Source organism: Thalia democratica, chromosome 7 (genome assembly GCF_965202585.1).
Source record: "Thalia democratica chromosome 7, ktThaDemo2.hap1.1, whole genome shotgun sequence".
NCBI classification, from domain to species: domain Eukaryota; kingdom Metazoa; phylum Chordata; class Thaliacea; order Salpida; family Salpidae; genus Thalia; species Thalia democratica.
In genome coordinates, this window is record NC_139171.1 from 43,024,282 (window position 1) to 43,042,883 (window position 18,602).

The 18,602-nt window shown below is 26.9% G+C and overlaps 2 protein-coding genes across 7 annotated transcripts in view; one reads left to right on the forward strand and one right to left on the reverse strand.

Annotated features, from left to right (window-relative positions):
• The window catches only part of LOC145840541 (uncharacterized), a 55,083-nt gene extending 51,595 nt beyond the window's left edge, over positions 1–3,488 (forward strand). For 3 of the 6 annotated variants that reach the window (XM_082947834.1, XM_082947837.1, XM_082947836.1), the window contains exons 28-31: positions 199–279; positions 413–496; positions 2,402–2,473; positions 3,313–3,488. In XM_082947834.1, coding sequence (XP_082803960.1) covers positions 199–279; positions 413–496; positions 2,402–2,468 — 232 coding nt within the window. In that variant the 3' untranslated portion in view covers positions 2,469–2,473; positions 3,313–3,488. Of the gene's footprint in view, positions 1–198; positions 280–412; positions 497–660 lie in introns of all 6 variants that reach the window. The other 3 variants (XR_014370114.1, XM_082947835.1, XM_082947838.1) reach the window with 3 other exon arrangements.
• An 11,686-nt stretch (positions 3,489–15,174) lies between these two features.
• Positions 15,175–18,602, reverse strand: part of LOC145840670 (ras-related protein Rab-8B-like) — a 39,347-nt gene continuing 35,919 nt past the window's right edge. The window contains exon 8 of the mRNA XM_082947992.1: positions 15,175–15,607. Coding sequence (XP_082804118.1) covers positions 15,524–15,607 — 84 coding nt within the window. The 3' untranslated portion in view covers positions 15,175–15,523. The remainder of the gene's footprint in view (positions 15,608–18,602) is intronic.

The following is an 18,602-nucleotide window of genomic DNA, read 5'->3' on the forward strand; positions in this document are numbered from 1 at the left end:
TAGTAGTTTTTTTACAGAGCTCAGTTGAAGTGTGTTGACTCGTTTAACACACAGAACCATATGTCAGTGTAATAAAAGAAGGATACTGTATAATTTGTTATTATTATATATTCCTGTGAACTTGTTTCGCTAGGATCTTTTGTTAATAAACGCTTAAATTTATATTTTGAATAGTAATGTAATATATATTAACTTTAGCAGATCAAGGTCAATGTCTTATTCTTCATCTCGATCCAGAAAAAGCAGTTCCAGAAGCAGTAGTCGATCTTCTAGATTTAGGTTAGATTTTATATTTTGATATTTTTAAAAATATAATGCATAGTGTTTTGCAGCTAGAGATAGTGTTATGTTTTTATTTAATTGAAAAGCTTAAAACTTAAAAGTAATGGTTTTTCAAAACATACACTTGCAGCAACTCTTCAGCTTGGTCAACTTCTTCGACCAATAGTGATGTTGATAATAAGTGCCGACATTACAGATCACCCAAACACAAAAAGTTTGTTTCAACTGGCTTGAATATACACATTAATGTTTTATTGGATAAATTTGTTACTTAATTATTTTTAAAAGTATTTAGTCTAAGAAGATTGTATATATTAAAAGTATATTTACTATGAACTTAAAAAGCAGTAAGTAATTAAACATGAGTTTGAATAACAGCTATGTACAATTGACATGTTTTTAAAAGTTATTCGAAAGCCGAGTACACAGTGGGATGGCAAGCGATAATTAACTATTTTGGTGAGTAGAACCGTAAACTAAGAGAAAATGGTAATTATAAGTTTCTTCTTTTTAAAACTAGTTTTGTTATGTTTTATGTTTTAATTATTTTAGAAGTTATGTAAGTTAAGCGGCCAACTTTTGCTAACTTTCTGTTCAAAAATTACCTTAAGTATTTTTTTCTAATTCAGAATTAAAGCTTGCAGAAATTACACAAAAATACCCCTACTGTTTTGACTTTTTTATCTGATACGGTATTGTTCACATTGAAAAATAGTATAAGTTAATTTAAAAACTCAAAATGTTTGAGTTTTGGTGTTTTTCAAAAACTCCCGTTGCTTGTAGAGTTTTTCGGAATACTGAGAGTCTAATAACTCTCAAGACCCTGAGGAAACCTCGATTCTTTATTTTTCAAGTTGTTGAGCATGTATACTCACGATTCATAGGTGTCAAGCTAAATCAGTTTTATTTGTTGAATTATTGGAAAAATGTCACTTTTTGTCTAGTCAAATATTTTAAAATTTATAAATATTAAGTTTTGAAAAAACTAAGTTTTTTATAGAAAATATTAAGTTTTGTGCTAAAAAGTAATTTAAGTAAGACTAAGGCAATATTAGCAAAATATCATGGTCAACACAAATGCTTTGAAATTAAATAAGTTAGTTAATATTTTATTAAAAATTAAATTCACAAATTCTCAACTATTTTGCCAATATTTCAAAAAAAAAGATTTAGCCTGACGACTATGAATCTATTTAGTCAGAAAGAATATTCTTATCGGAGCAAAAGTTATTAAACTTAAAATAGAAGCTTTCTAAAATGTTTTTGTTCTGTGGTTTGTTTATTTTAAAATAGGTTTATTATAAACTTAAATAATTGCTGAAGTTAAAACTAATTAAAAGTTTAAAATTGAATGAGCTAGAATTCTGAAAGTAAAATATTAAATATGTCTGTAGTGGTTACATGACAGTTTAAGGTCCGACAACTCTAAAATCATATTAGTTTATTCTAGCTAATATGATGTTTTTAAAGGGCCATATATAAAAAAAGTTTAAGATTAATACACTATTACAATAAGGGTTAGAGAAAATGTCAGTATAAATCGCGGCATGTCTGTCTAAAATTGCAAAGTTTTTGTACGAACCCTGTTTACTTGAAAATATTTTTTAAATCAGATATTTTTTATATAATTACTAAAACTTTTTTTAAGCTTTAAGCAATAAGTTGAAAAAAGTTTATTTTTTTTTTAGAAAAATCTGTTTTTAAAACAAAAACAATTTAAAATTTAGTGTTTTCAAACAACTAATTTTATTTAAAAAAAATTTACCTTACTTGAGAAAAATGGTACAAATATTACTTATTATTAAGTGTTTAATATTTTGTCTAGTTTTTGCAAGTAACTTTTTAACAAAATTATTCTAGTAATTTTTGTACTGGAAAATAGCTTTTGAATTGACAATAATATGAAACATTTTAAGCAAAAAGAAACAAAACCAGTTCTGAAAAAATCTAGTTTTAACAAACTATTTATAACATCTGGTTTTCAGCAATTTTTGTAGTTAATTACAGCTCGACACCCTTTTTCAACCCACTGTGCAGTATTTCGGTATAGATTTTAAGAATTCTGCTAAATAATATTAAATTTAATTAAGCATAGATAAGCTCAAAAATTATATTTTAGGAAACGTTCTCTAAATTCCAAACTAAAAAGAAAAACATCAAGATGGTCAAGCAGTTCATCTAGTTAATAATGGTAGTTATCAACATGTTTTATTTATTTTAAAAAGTTTATAAGTACTATAACATTGACATTAGACAAAATAAAGTTTTATTTGAAAATAGTTCATAAGTTGTTACAAAGTAAATATATTTTATTAAGTTTTAAATTCTTTTTTACTGACACGTTCTATCTTTAATTAGCTTAACATAAGTTATGGCTGAAATTTTAATCCTTCTTTCTTCCACACCGATTTCTTATTAACTGTTTGAACCGCTAAATAACTTGTGTGCACGACAATTTTCAATTCCGAAAGCTCAAGTTTTAATAATTCTAATTTGTTGTGGATATAGTCTTAGTCTTTTAATAGATAGTTTTAAAAATTCACCATCGAAAATTGTAAAAGTCTATATCGTAAAAGTCTAAATCCTTCATTTGATGAAAAACTTTTTTAGAGGAACATTTAATTAATGTTTAACAACATGTAGAAAACTTTTTTTTTTTACAAAAAAAGAAAAAAAAAAGTTTTTTAATTTTCTAATGTCTTTTTTTTTTTAAAATCTGCTTTCTATAAGTTGTTTGCAATATCGAAAAGGACATTTCATTAAAGTTTGAAATAAAATTCTTTGAAAATGAAAAAAATACATTGTTTTTAGTGAATTGTTTGAAACTCCAAGAAAATCGGCCTAGAAAATGTTTAAATCCATACGGTTGTATCGGATTTTTTTGATCTATAAACATTATCTTACAGTATATCTTACAGCTTTCAAAAAAGAACCAATGCTAATTTTGATTAAAAAAAAAAAAACGTTGGACTACCCAATGCCTTTAACGTAGTTTGCTGTTTTTTTCTCATAAATATTTTTTTATATTAGAAACCCGAAGAGATTGAAAAAGAATAATAATCAACAAAAGTTAGTAGTTGATGAGGAATGCCGTTAAATGAATTTTTGTTAATTACGTTTAGGTCTGTTTTTTATATCGCTTAACCAAGCAATATATATTTTTTTAAATTTCGTGTTTGTGTTTTATATATAAACTTGCACTTTATTAGATTTGTATTAGCTTTTTATTGTTGTAAATAAATTTAATTTATGTGATAAAGACTACCATATTAATAACGATTTTGTAAAAAAATACTGATTTTTATTTGTGAGTTTAAAGTTTTTAGAATCTTTTAACAGTGTATTAATTTTTACTTTTACTAAAAAATAATCAATTAACAAATACTCTGTTAGAACTAGTGATGTACCGGACCCGGATAGTTTTTTCAAATTAGAATCCGGCTGGAACCGGATCCGGATTTTTTTTTTCAAATTAGGATCCGGCTGGAACCTGATCCGGATCTTTTTTTTCATATCAAGATCCGGATATCAGACAAAAGTGGCAATATGCGGCCGGATCCGGAACCGGATAGTGAGTCAGGTACATCAGTAGTTAGAAGACTCTTAGTTATTAATTATTAATACGTTTGCTATTATAAACTGACATTATGTTTTATTGATATTTATTAAAGATTAGCCTGAATCAGAATGGCCTGAGTCTTTAAGTAGAACAGCTAGCTCAAGGTTGACAATTTTAGGTAAGATTTACAATTAACAATCTGAAATCAAGTTCTTGAACAAATTTAACGAGAAAATCACAAAATATTGAAAGCTGGATCAGCTCAAACTTATTTAAAATCTAAAAGAAAACTAGTCTGAGTTTTTCAAAAATATTAAAAATAGCTTGAGTTTTTATAAAAAACTGAACTAGCCTGAGGCAGCCTAAGATTTTCAAAAATGTTCATACTAGCAGGGTTGCCACTGTTTAACTCAAAGAAAAACTAGCCTGAGTCAGAATGAGGTTTTTAAAAACTGAAAAAATACTTTAATCTAATAATCAGTAGAACAGCTAGCCATAAGGTTGAAAATTTGGTAGTAAAGTTTTTAATTTTACAACATAGGTAAAGAGTTGCATTTCTGAAATGTTTATTTCATAATTTAAATGTAAACAAACGATTACACGTCAAATTACTAGTGATGTACCGGACCCGGATCTGTACTTTTTTTTCAAATTAGAATCCGGCCGGATCCGGACTTTTTTTTCAAATTAGAATCCGGCCGGATCCGGATATCAGACAAAAATGGCAATATCCGGCCGGACCCGGATAGTGAGTCCGGTACATCACTACAAATTACACAACTAAGAAATTAGTCACGTGTACAAAATGAGCCAATCACGGTAGGTGTTTAATTTTAAGTGACGAAAATGACTCATTTTAATTTACACAGAGTTTGTTTTGAAAAAATACTTTTCAGTATGCTCTTTTTTGCTAACTAGATCCGGATCTCTGTTAGGATCCGGATCCAAACCTTTTTTTAAAATCAAGATCCGGCCGGATCCGGATATCAGACAAAAATGGCAATATCTGGTCGGACCCGGATAGTGAGTCCGGTACATCACTAGTTAGAACAATTTAAGATAACAAAAAAAAGTTAGAATTAAAATACTACAAAAATTTATAAAAATGTAACTTTTTCTATAATACTGTTTATGACCCTTTAAATTGATTTAATTAGTGATCTGATTTTCAAATCAAGATCCATGCGAATTCAGTATATTTAGAATTTTCAAAACTTAAAAGGTAAACTAAACTCCTTAGTTTTATTTTAATAATTAAAAACCTATAATCAATTTATAAATTTTTTTTGTTGACGGGTCATATTTACTAGGAACGCCTTTTCCGGGCCAGGCATAATAAAGTTTTAACCCGATTTTGTATTGAAATAATACTTTTTTAAGTACTTTGACGTACGAGAAATCAAATTAATAGCATATTTAAAAGTACCATTGGTTTTAAGAAATCTCAATGAGAGTTGCTGTGCACAAGTTTGTTCTCAAGATAGAAACTACGTACAGGGTGGCCACAAAACCTGGAATTTTGTACAAAAATTGTGAAAAAATGAAGGGGATTTTTTTGTTTTTAGCTTTTTATCAATTTTGTTTAATAAAAATTGTAATTTTTAGATTAAAAGGTTTAGTACAAGTTTTCAATTGGTAATTGATAAATTATTAGTGTAATTAATACTTTATTTAAACAAAATAAAAACAAACAACTCACGTTAATGGAAAGAATAACTGATTCAAATTTTACTGTTGTTAACAAATGAACAAAATACATTCATTACATCTAATAATTACGTCACAATATAAATGAGGTTATTTTAACTATTTAATTTGTAATGCAAAGTTTGTTAATTTAGTTTTTATGTTTGTAATCTATTTTGAACAAAAATTAACCATTAGCTAGTGTATCAATAAAACTTAACAACGGTAAAGGCAATAAAAGTCACAGAAACTCGATATAACATGTATATTATATATTAAATGTTTGTAATGATTGAATCAAAGTTAAATACAATTAGGAAGCAGATTATAGCAAAAAAATATATACATTCAAAAACCCGGAGACATTTTGCTAAAAACCAGTGTCCATACTGTACGTATTACACCAAAGGTTTCTGCTATGTTTAGCTAATGGGCCGTACGTTTTCCGTTACTAAACTATGAGTATGTTATAGTTAAGTGAAGTTAGATAAACATTCTGGTTTATATGTTTTCAGTCCTGAACGGTATAGCCAAAATAATTTTTCAATACTAGTACTTGACTTTAATAAAAAAAACTATAAATTTTATTATTTTTACAAAGCTTTCTGAAATTATATCGTTATTGTTAAAAATACTCAAGAATTTACAAATCTAGAGGTTTAAGCATATTAATTGATGTCTCCTATCTTTGTAAACATCTTGAGTTTACAAAAAAAATATTGTATCAAAATATCGTAATGAATAAGATATTACTTTGTATTAGTGATCTACCGAATCCAAGATTCGGATCCGGCCAAATCCTAATTTCAAAAAAAGATTCGAGTCCGGTTGACCACTTTAAACTTTTTGATTTTTAACCAACTGTTTTTTAAAAGATTAATAAAATGTAAAACTAGTTAATGATTTAATACTTGAGTGGATAAAGTGCCTTTTCACACTTACAAAAGCCTTCTAACCTTCGATTTATAGTTTTGCACACAGTATAAAAACTATGATAAATTCTTTTTATTAGACTCTCAAATAAAATTAGGTACCTAGTTAAGACGTTTAAGTTTTTTGGATAACCGCTCTTACTTATTCATGAAATGTTAAGTTTTTTTTTGTGTTTGCTCGTTGTAAAAAACTGCTGCAGTTACTTGCATTATTCATTGTTTAAACTTGGAGTATTAAGAGAATATTTAGAGCTAAACAACAATGACTATATATGAAAACGAACTCTTGAAGCAACCGAATAGGCCGATGAGAAATGAGGATTAATTATTGATGAAACATTTCATAAAAGTCGTAACAAATACATTTTATGAGTGCAGTTATGTAGCTAGGTGAAGGAACTACTGATAGAATTCTTTTCTAGAACTTTTTTGTGTTTACTTATTATAAGTATTGTTCAAATATAAAGTTAATATATAAACTGGTGTTTAATTGCTTAAATATTTGAGATAAGCTTTTTAAATTCATAGTTTGTTGCTTACTTAAAGTTTTTATTTAACTTTTGTTGATATTTTTAAGTCTTTTGAAATAGATTTAAATATTTTTTTGAAATTTATGTTCCTAATATCAATGCCAGTTCTTTAACTGTTTTCTAGTTTACTGCACTAAGCTTAGTTTATTATTAAGTTTGCACTTTTGTCAAAGGATTTATAAAAGTTTTAAAAGTAATTTATATTTTTGTAATAGAGATTTTGTAATAATGTTGTGTGGTTCTTTTGTATAACAGATACATAACTCAAACTGTCTTGCCTAATTTATATAAAGTAGTCTTAAATAGAGTATAATATTTATAAGATAGTAATTAAATAAAGTAGAATTCAGTTATGATGATTAGTGCCAATAATTTAAATGTACCATCATCAATACCTTATATTGATATTCGGTTCAAATAACGTTTTGCCTTTTCTCCTACGAGAATATAAAAAATATATGCTTGTAGGTAATTTATTTCATTTCATGTAAATGAGGTTTTCCTCAGGTCACCTTAGTTCAATGAAAACATATCTGCATAGCTCAGGCCGAACCAGAATTTTTTTCGAAACATTTCAATCAAGGTTGTTTTGAAAATTTATAACATTTATTTTGTGGATAAATTTGTGGGGTTTTTAGTAAGGAGTTCTAGATTATAAAGACCATGTAATTATTTATAGTATCTTTTGTTTTGTTAATATGGTTTTCAGTCTCTATTTTGATGTTATTGATTATTTATTTAAATGTGTCATAAATGTTTTGTGACAAGGATTAATAGGGTTTATATACTTACTTTTTTCTTAATTAAAAAGATATCATGTTATTGTGTCTTTTTTGGAGTGCCTGTTAATTGGAATAAAGTTGGATTACCTATTAGCAGAGGTACGAAAATGAGTTTGCCATTTCAGCCATTCTTCTAAATCCAGTGAATTGCTAACAAAAATACAGATAAATTTTGACCACGCACAAACAAAACAAAAAGTCTTGATTTTTGTTCAAGATGTGGGTACAAGGTGGAATTAAACATATCTTCTGCTAGAGATACTGAAAAAGTTAAAATCAAGTGTCCGGTACTATTCGGCTAACTATAAAAACGATCAAGATTTGATTATTACACCTGAAGTGAAAACATATTTGCATAGCTCAGGCCAAACCAGAATTTTTTTCTAAACATTTCAATCAAGGTTATCTTGAAAATTTATAACATATATTTTGTGGATAAATTTGTGGATATAGTTTAACGTCTTGCCCAAGCCTAAAAAATAAGTAAGTTTTTACTATAAAATCGAATAAGAGTTTAAAGTACAACAGTCTCTGTTAAAAAAATAGACACTTGAGCAACCTTAAAATAAGAAATAAAAAATGAAGCTTAAAATATTTGGTCTAAGGACCTGGTGCACGAAGAACCTTCCGGTTATCGAGTCGCACACCTGGGATACCTTTTAACGTCTTGTCCAGTACGATGGGTCAAGGTAATTTCAAGCTCCTTGTGACAGTGTTTACATTAAATAATTAATAAGAACAAAAGTCATTTACTTTTCATCTAAAATAATAATAAAAACATTATCAGAAGGAAATAGTAATTTAAAAATAACATTTTGTACTCTAGATTGTACTTTATAAATATTAATACATCATAAAAATTAAAACCAAACCCGGAGATAATACTACTTTTATTAAGGTTATAAATTTTTTGTACCGCTGACTCCAGAAACATTTTAGTTCTATCCTGATTTTTTTTTTGGGTGGTAACCAGCCGAATGGGCTAGGCTACTTTCGGTATCTAATACTGCGGGGTTTAAACTAGAGTCAGCAGCCAACTGTTTGACCGCTGATCTCGTGACACGTTTAGCTATCTGAGCTAGGTGTGTGTGCGAAAACGTAGTGAATTAGAGTTTTGATATTTATCTTAAGATTCTTCTATAAAGAGTTTGATCTACCTGTCTGGTTCTTCGTGAGCGCTTCTTCAATTAAACGAGGTGTCTGAGATGGTAGCTGAACTTTAAATGGTGAAGTTTGCCTGCGTTGTCAATGCTAGGGTTCTATTCTATGGGAGTTAACTTAAGCTTCTCAACTTACAAGTTAAACTACTATTTTAGTTAAAATTTAATTTAAACTACTTTAAGTAAGTACATTTTCTCCACCACTACGTAGAAAAGGGATCGGCAGGCGCTCGCGGGCCAAATTTGAAGTTTAAAAATCTTCGCGGGCCGCAGTTTTAGTTTTAGTCACAAATTTAATAATCTTTAGGTTTTAGTTTTAGCCACACATAAAAGAACATCGTTTTGGTTTTATTTAAGGTCTGACTTTTATTTACTATATTAATTTAAATGACTTTTAGTACACAGAAAGCTTTTATAAGTTTTACATATTTATTGAAAAAAACTTTACGTTGACTAATATAGTCTTGATAAACTATTTAGTATCTTTAAAAATTAATACCTTTAATACTAGGTGACAACCCTATGACAAAAGATCAATGCTTTGTCAACTAAAGAAAGACAAAAGAATTGTTTAATTTAAATTCTAATAAAATAACTAATCAGTTAAAAACTGATTTTGTTATTTTCATTTAAGTAAGAATAATAAAACAGCCTGACCCTTTAAAAAATCTTCAAACTAGTATGAGTTAGGATGATTTTTACAAAATTTAACACAATTCTGAGAATGTCTAAGTGTATAGCAACTCTAATACTATGATTTTTATCAAATACTGAATTTATTAAACAGTTAAAATAAACAAAAGTAATTTTTACATAATAATAAGAAAAAAACAAAAAAAAAACTTAAAAATTGTATTAGTTTCAACCATAAAAATAAGTAGGTTATTTTTAATATTTATCATCTTTTTTTTTCTGTTTTATTTTTAAAAAGTTCGTTTTTCCTGTGCAGTAACCACGGCATATGGAAAAAAAAATTGGGATTTTTTAAACCCTTAAAAAGAATTTAAACACAAAACAGGCCATTAATACTGTGTTATTATATATTCTTGTCATCAGTAAAGTAAGTTTTGTATACTTCTTTTACAAAGCTAGACATTGTAAAGTACACTGTTGTTCTATAAAATAAAGTTTGAATTTAGAATAATATGTTTAAATTGCTATTAAGTTTAAGAAGATCAGGGCTTACACTCTTTTAAGGCAAAGGAAAATTAGTCCTAGTGACTAAAACCTAGCTTGAATCAGCCTTAGATTATTAAAATACCTCAAAAAAATTCAGACTTAAATGCAGTTGCCTTAAAAGCCGAAGTAAACTTATATGTATACAATTAATATAAATCTTGTTTTAATTCATAGCACCTTCAGGACTTAAAGTTTTACATATAATTAAAACCAAAACAGTAAATTGAAAAAGGTTTACATTATAAGTTTTCTTTGCCACTCTTCAAAGCAAAAAAGTCAGCATGGTGATCAAAACCTTGTCAGAGATTTTAGGATTGATAAAAATTCAGCTGAAAATGTTTTTTTTCAAAAAGTGCCACCATAAAACTTTCTTTAAGTCATTTTAAATTGGGCTGTGATAATTTTCATTTTAAAAAAGTGTTTATGTGATAATTGCCACATGTGAAAAAACCAACTAAAAACTCTGACGTCGCATTTTTTGGGTTCCATATAGTTTGCATCGGGGTGGTTTTTAGAAAATTGAATTTCGCCAAGATAAAAGTTTCTTCAAATCATCTAAAATTTTATACAGGGTTCTTTTAAGGTGTTTACCACTAAAAAGCTAGCTGAAAACTCAAAGGTCACCGTATTTATAAGCACCTTATGTTTCTGTGCGTAAGAATTAATTTAAAATGAACAGAAAACTTATGTAAAAAATCAAAACAACTCAAAATTTAAAAAAAATACCTTATGTCATTTAATTATGATGTTTAATTGTTTTTGTGTACATTTAAATTTAATACATGGAGAAAATATCAATTTTAAAAATTTAGGTATAACTTACATGCTCAGGGTTGCCACAGATCAAGCTGGGAAAAATTTCCTGAAATTTCCTGACTTTTTAATAAAAATTTTCTAACTTTTCTAAATCAAACTCTTAATTTAAACTTATTCTTAAATACATAATCTAACACTTGAAACTGTATAAAGATTTCAATCTTATTTTAATAAAGGTTAAAAACAACAGTTTTTTTGCTGAATTCAATCATCAAACTTCCATTACATTACTTGAACCATCTGTGTATGATTGATTAAATTGCAATAATAGCTCTACCAGCAAAATACTTGTATTACAGTAGACTACCGCTTAAGTACGCACTTTTTTTGGTACGCACCCCACCTTAAGTACGCACTTATCCAGAAAGACAAAATCTTACCAGATTATTTTATTTTTCCAGGTAGAATCGCCAACCTGCTGAGTTAGCCTGAGACTTTCACAACTTTTAAACTAGGGTGAGTAATCCTGAGTAGTCTAAGTAGCCTGAGATTGTGACAGTCCTGTTATTAAATGTTTATAAACTAAATACTTATGTAGTGGTTGCAGAAAAGTGAAAAGAATAGTGATTTTTAAGCTGTGCTGCTTTAAAATAAATAAATCTAGATGACAAAGTTAAAAAAACCTACAAATACAACATAGTTAAGTGATAATTTAAATTGAATGTACATACATTGATGTTTTAAAATTGTTTGGTAAACACAATGTAGTTTGATACTTACCCTGTAACAAAAAAATATGGAAAATGTGTCTTAGTATACTTTTTTATATCATAGACTGACATTTACTTTCTATATTAAATTTATCTATTACTTATGTAGAAGCTTTTTATAGAAAAAATTAATTATTTTAAAATTTATTAAAAGTTTTGCAGATTAGAATTAATTATTAAATGTTATTTAAAATAAAAAGACTTGTTTATTTGGCTTAATTGTTTGGGGGCTAGTTGTAAGAAAGTAAACAAACTACTAAATTTCATATTAAACTATGTTGTCAAAAAGTACGCACTTTTTGGTCGGGTTCAATTTGCGTACTTAAGCGGTAGTCTACTGTATTACCTTATAAACACAACTTGTCTGAAAAAAGACACAATTTTTTAGAATTTTCCAACATAAATGTATCAGAATAAACGAAGAAACATATATGGAACTATTACAATTAAAACCTTAAATTAAAAAGAACTTTCACAACTTAATCCTTAAAACAATATTGAACTTTTACAATTAAAACCTTAAAAGAATAAAAAACTTAATTAAACACTTTTTTTTTAATTATATGTACTAAAATTTATTTCCTCCATTTCTTTATTAGCACTTTAACCTCTTCATTTAATGAAGATATGGTTTCCTTCATCTGGTCTGCATCCCGCTTCATTTTCTTTGAAGTTAAAACTATTTGCCTCATTTTATTTAAACTGTTCTCATCTGCTGCCCCTACACTTGTCGAAGAGAATATTTTCTTTAAATCTAGCCACAATTTTTGGGCTTCATTTCTTTACTTTTTGCACTCATTTATTTCTACCTCCAATTTCGCTGCCTCAATTATTTACTTGAACAAAGAAAAACTTTGATTCTTAAATTATGTGAGATAAATTTTTGTGTATATCACTGTTTAACTATGGAAGTGTCCTTGCTACAGATCATCAATACTTCAAAGCTTACAAAAACTGCTTGTTCATGTAGGGTAGTAGTTCAATATGTTAATAGAAAAATTTTGCAGTTTTATAGAGGATATTTTATTAATTTATACCAGATGAAGACATTGGAAATTAAATAGTCTTGTAAATTTCTAGGAAAATTTTGCAATTCTAGTCTGACTTTAGATGATTTTTAATTAATTTTCTACCATTTGAAAGCTTTGGAAAATAAGGAACTTTGTAAATTCAAGCTGAAAAAATCTGACTTTTTTTCTAATTTTGTCAAGTTTCCTGACTTTTTTTCAAAATCTCCCATTTTTTCCTGACTTTTGTCTTTTTTTTTAGTTTTTCCTGACTTTTCTGATTTCCTGACCTTTTGGCAACCCTGTATGCTATACAAAACACCAAGTTTCAAAGCAATCATATTTTAGTTCATTACTGTGCATTATTTTTGTAAAAAAAAAACATTTGCATTTAGTTAATTTATGCAACATTAATAATAAATAACTTACTCTGTTCTAAATCCAAGTAATTTTAAAACTAATTTTTAGTTCACCAGTTGCCGTTGAAAGAAGTAAATTATTATCCAAACTGATTAAAAGCACTGCAAAAAAGCCAATCTGTCTTTTTTTAGGACTAAGCAGTGAATTTTTTAATGGGTTTCAAACGTTTTACAGTGACTTACGAGAAAAATAATCAATTATATAATTTTACCGAAAACAAATCGACTTTAAAAATTTTGTTTGGAGGACCACATATACATAGTCGCGGGCTGCATTTGATTCAAAATAAAAACATGCTCGCGGGCCGCAGTTTGCCGACCCCTGGATTAGGGTTAGGCAATGTAAGCTCCGAAAAGTACAAGTAACCGACCCGCCAATGTTTACAAAATCTAAATGGAATTTGGCTTAAGAAAGGTAAAATTGCGGCTTGCGACCATATAAAACTGGTCTGCTAAACCAAATTTGAAAATATAGACTATATATTTCGGATGAAACAAAAAAAAAGGTAATAGGTAAAATTTACGGGAGATTCGAAACTTCCATTGTAAGAAACGTTCACACAAAAATAGTATTTTGTCGAAATGAGTTGGTTAATTAAGTAATTTTCTTGTATAAAGTAAAATTCACGTGATGCGGCCCACCAAAGATTTTGTTTTTCAACATCTGGCCTGCCGGCTTAAAAAGTTGCCCACCATTACCATAGACGATGATAGAAACTATTTTCAAGATGAAATTCTCGTTGAAGCAAATTGTTTTTTCCAAGAAGATATTCATCAGATGAACCAATAGATGTTAGTACTTACGAATAAAAAAATATTGTTTTCTTGATGACGTTTACACTCAGTCTTTGGTATTAGAAGAAAACGTATTTAGAAAAAGCTGTTAAATGTAATAATATTGAAAAGCAAGTAGTAGATCAAGAGTAGAAAATAATTTCCGACTTTCCTTAATCCAGGATGGTAATTCAGTATCATATGAATACAAAATAATATATTTATTCTTTCAAAAATTTATTTTACAAACTGAGTTTCGGTCAAAGACCTCGTCAGTGCTTAAATAAATCTAAAAAAAAGATATGTGACAGTCATGGAAAATAGCATTTAAACAATTAAAATAAAACCAAATTATTACTGAAAAATTTTTTACTTAAGAAACTAAACAAATTTTAATATTAAGACTGAGTTTTAGTAGAAGTTTAAATTTTTAGCTAAGTTTTAAAATCAATATAACAACAATAATAATAATCAAAGCTGTATGTTATGTATACATATGTATACAAAATAATGTGAAAATTACCTTAAACCTATTTCTTTTTGCACAATCTTTTTGTATTGGATATTGCAGATTTCATTTGTATTTTTTGATGTGTAACTTCACAAAGTAGTTTAGTATCATAGGAAGTAAGGAAAATAAAAAAAGTTAGGTAAGATTATAAAAACATCATGGAATTTAGTATTTATAGTCTGATTGAAAAAGTGTTTGATGTTTATCATAACTTTATTGTATTTCTGAGAATTTTAAACTTTTTATTACTTATTAAATTGTATTGAGATTTTTGAATGTTTAATAATACAATATAGTCTTATTTGGTGGGTTTTTATCTCAGCTACCAGATAAATTTTACAGCTTTAAAAGTTGTAATATAGTACTTTACATATAAGTTATTAAAACTTTTGAGTTTTATAGGTACTTTATAAAAGTGCAAAGGTTGCTATTCAACTAAAATATATATTTTTTTTACAATAGTTATTTGTGTTCTATTTCAAAAACTTTAAGATTTACTTTAAAAAACTTAATAGATTTAAAAAAAAAAAAATTTCGATTTAAATTAAAGAATTTTTAGGGAGTTTAGTCGCAACTATTTTTTACTTAAAAAAAGTAACGTTTAAATGCTATAAAACTGTTAATTAATGTTTCCTGAAAAATTAAATGAGTTTATGTTTTTAATTTTTTATTATAAAACATTTACTAAAACATCAAATAAACTAAACAAGGCTCCTTTTTAATAATTTAAAAACTAATATAATATAAAATTAAGCCAACTTTATCAACTTTAATTAATACAAATTAAATTTTTCAAATTAATTTTAAGTGAAATAAGACTTGGGTCTAAAAAATAACAATAATCATATAAGTAAAAACACTTTTAAACTTTTTAAACAAATATAATTATAAAAATTAACTAACAACTTTATAAATTTGAGATAATAATATTAAAAAACAGCTGTTATACATATCTGACTTTAAAACTTTATGCTAAAAGAAGGCATTATCAATTAAAAATACTGCAATGCTAGGAATTAAACTACAAAAACAAAAAGTAGACATGGCTTATTAATATTTTCATACTAAAAATCGTTTTATAAACCAACTCAGACACTCAGCAGTTTATATTCATTTAAATTATAATTTATAAATATAAAATAGGATTTAAATAGAAAGTACTCCAAGTGCACGACATCATAAAATACTGCACCATTTCATTATTCCAGTTTTTTTTCCAGAGCTTCTTATATCTACTCCCTTGCTTTTAGATGAGTTGTCCTTAAAAAATTTATAAATATTTATATATTTTTATATTTACAAAAAAAGTAAAAATTGTTGTTTTTTTTGTATGTCAAAATTATACTTTTACAAATTTTAAAAACATTTATACTTATTGTAGACAGTAATAATATTACAATATTTAAGTTCCTCAAATCTTTCTCCTGTTATGTCAACCGTTATTTGTAATTTTTTTGTTTTTATCATACAAAATATATAAAAAAAGAACTAACGAAAAAATTTTCCCAAAAAGTAAAAACAAGGAATTGAGATTCTAGACGTCAATCATGTCATAGATGAAAAATAAAAAAATAGGTTATGTGTAAGAAACTAAGTAAAACCTTTATCTGACAAAAGGTTTATTATCAATGGAAGATCTTATCAACCTCGCTTGATTTACAAAACTATTGTATTTAGAGAGTCGACAAGACCAAGAAGGCTATGCGATCGTGATTGCCACGACCTGGAAGCTCTAAGACTATTGTAGGATAAGTGCATAAAATCATTATTTTGCTAAGACTTAGTTGTCGAGATGCTGGAAAAAAATAGAAAAATGATCGGTTCAAACCACCAATCAAAAGAATAAAGGAAAATAACAAATCATAAGCGTTTTGACGACAATCTTCCCAAACTTATTGAGACTAACAGAAAGAGAAAAACAGCTAAATCCAAACAGGGTTGCCACTCGTTTTTTTTTTAGCTTGTTTAAAATTTTGACAATAACATTGTGTTTTTTTAATAAAATATTTTTATTAAACAATTTTTACTAATTAATGGTATTACAAAATCTAAGCTTTATAAGTTTCTTCTCCATTGAAACTACATAAAACTTAAAACCTTTGGATCCTGATCCGGCCGGATCTTAAATTTGAAAAAAGATCCGGAACCGGACGGATCTTAAATTAGAAAAAAAGATCCGGAAATGGCCGGATCTTGAATAGTGGATCCGGTAGATCACTAATTGAAACATAAATACTAGTAAATATAGATATACAAATTACCTTCGCTTTTTAAAAGCTCTGACAACATAATATAATAATAAAAAATCATTCTTTTGTTTTTACTTTATTTTTAATACAAAAAGATGTTAAGTACCTCTTAGTTTATATGCACCCGTCTCACAATTTAATACATGAATTTTAAATATTAACAAACTAAACGGTATTCTTTCTTTATTACAATATTAAATAATAAACTTTACCGCACGATCAACAACAACAGCATCCGAGACAACCTATGACCGGTTTCGTCCTAATTAGGACTCAACAGGCAGGCATAGTTGCGAGAAAAGTTTTTTGATCTATTTTGATATCATGTGTTAGTGTAATAAATAAATAATACTGTTTAATTTGTCATTATCATATATTCCAGTGAACTTGTTTCGCTAGGATCTTTATTAACAAACGCTTAAATTTATATTTTGAATAGTTATATAAACTTTTCCAAAAATTAAATTCAAAGCTAAATTTAAAGATATTTAAATCTGTTATGTTTTTTATTACTTTTATTCTTTTAAAACTTCGAAAATTAGCTTAATTTAAAGCCCTAATAGTAAAATAAATATTTTGAATTTTTTTAAGACGATGCATTAACCGATGTTTTGTTTGATTTTTTAACGGTACCTTTCACTTTAATTTTAACTATTTATTTTTACTATATTGATCAGAACTTTATTTATACCTTAAAAAATAAACTAAGTCTTATATAACTGATTGAAAATGATAACTATTAAAAACTAAAACAAATAAAAAACGCTGCTAAATGAACTTTTCAGTGAAAACAGATAGAATCAGAAAAAATTTTTTTTAACTATATTAGTAAAAAATAAAGCTATTTAATGCAAATGTTAAATTGATAAAGTATTAGAACTAAATTTCGAATTTATTAGTTTGTTAGCTTATTAACTATTAAATAGTTGAATATCATTTAAATTGTACATTAAACAATTTAAATTATCTAATAATAATAAATTACCGAAATTTCAGAAGATCTTATGGTTAAATAAAGCTTTTTACTAACTATTAACAAACTATCTGAATAAAATCAGAATAAGATAACTTAAATAAAACCCAGCTCTTTATTAAAAATTATTGAGTACAAAAACATTTAAGTTGTAATCTCTCTGCAAAAGTGACGCCGTGCTAAAGTATCGCTCCGTGCTAAAGTGCAGGGTTTTCAATAGTATTTTGAACATTTTTTAAGGTTTTCGAAAGTACAAGTTTTTTCGTACATTTTTAGTATAAAATTTAGTTTTAAATAAAAAACTGTCTTAAATAGTATAAAATACTTAAAAGATACTGTGGTGCTACTTTAAATAGGTTTTATAAAAAATAAATTCTAAATGATACATAAAAAATTTTATATACTAGATTTTTTAAAACTAATGGAAATTTCATCATATATGTATAAAAATTATTTAACATTGAAAGTTTTTTCAGGTTTTTTAATAATTTTTGTTAAAATTCCAGGTTTTCTCAGTTTTTTTTTTGCCTCTATTGTAATATTTTAAGTTTTTCAAAGATTCCAGGTTTTTGGTAATCTTGTAAAGTGTCACTCCGTGCTAAAGTGACGACCTGTGCTAAAGTGTTGCTGTGCGATTCTGACACATACTTGATAAATTCTATATTAAATTTAAATAATAAGTCAAACACTAAGATTACTAAATAATAATTTAAATGACTACTTTCTAGTCTAGAACGAGATTATATATTTAGTTGTGTAATAAAATCAATTTAGACTAAGTTAAATAATTATTATCTAGCTTTCATTAAGAGTATATATTAATTATATCTTAAGACCGCTAGATTAATTTTGAATAATTACTATCTAGTTATCCACGGTTAATTAAATCATAGTAAGCTAGGAGTTTTACTAGTAAGAAACCTAAGACACTTTTAGTCTATAGTCTTACAAAGCTAGTTACTAAGCACGCCACGTGTGCGCAAACGGCTAAAAAGACGTCAGGTACTAGTAGACATAATCGTAAAAGTAATCC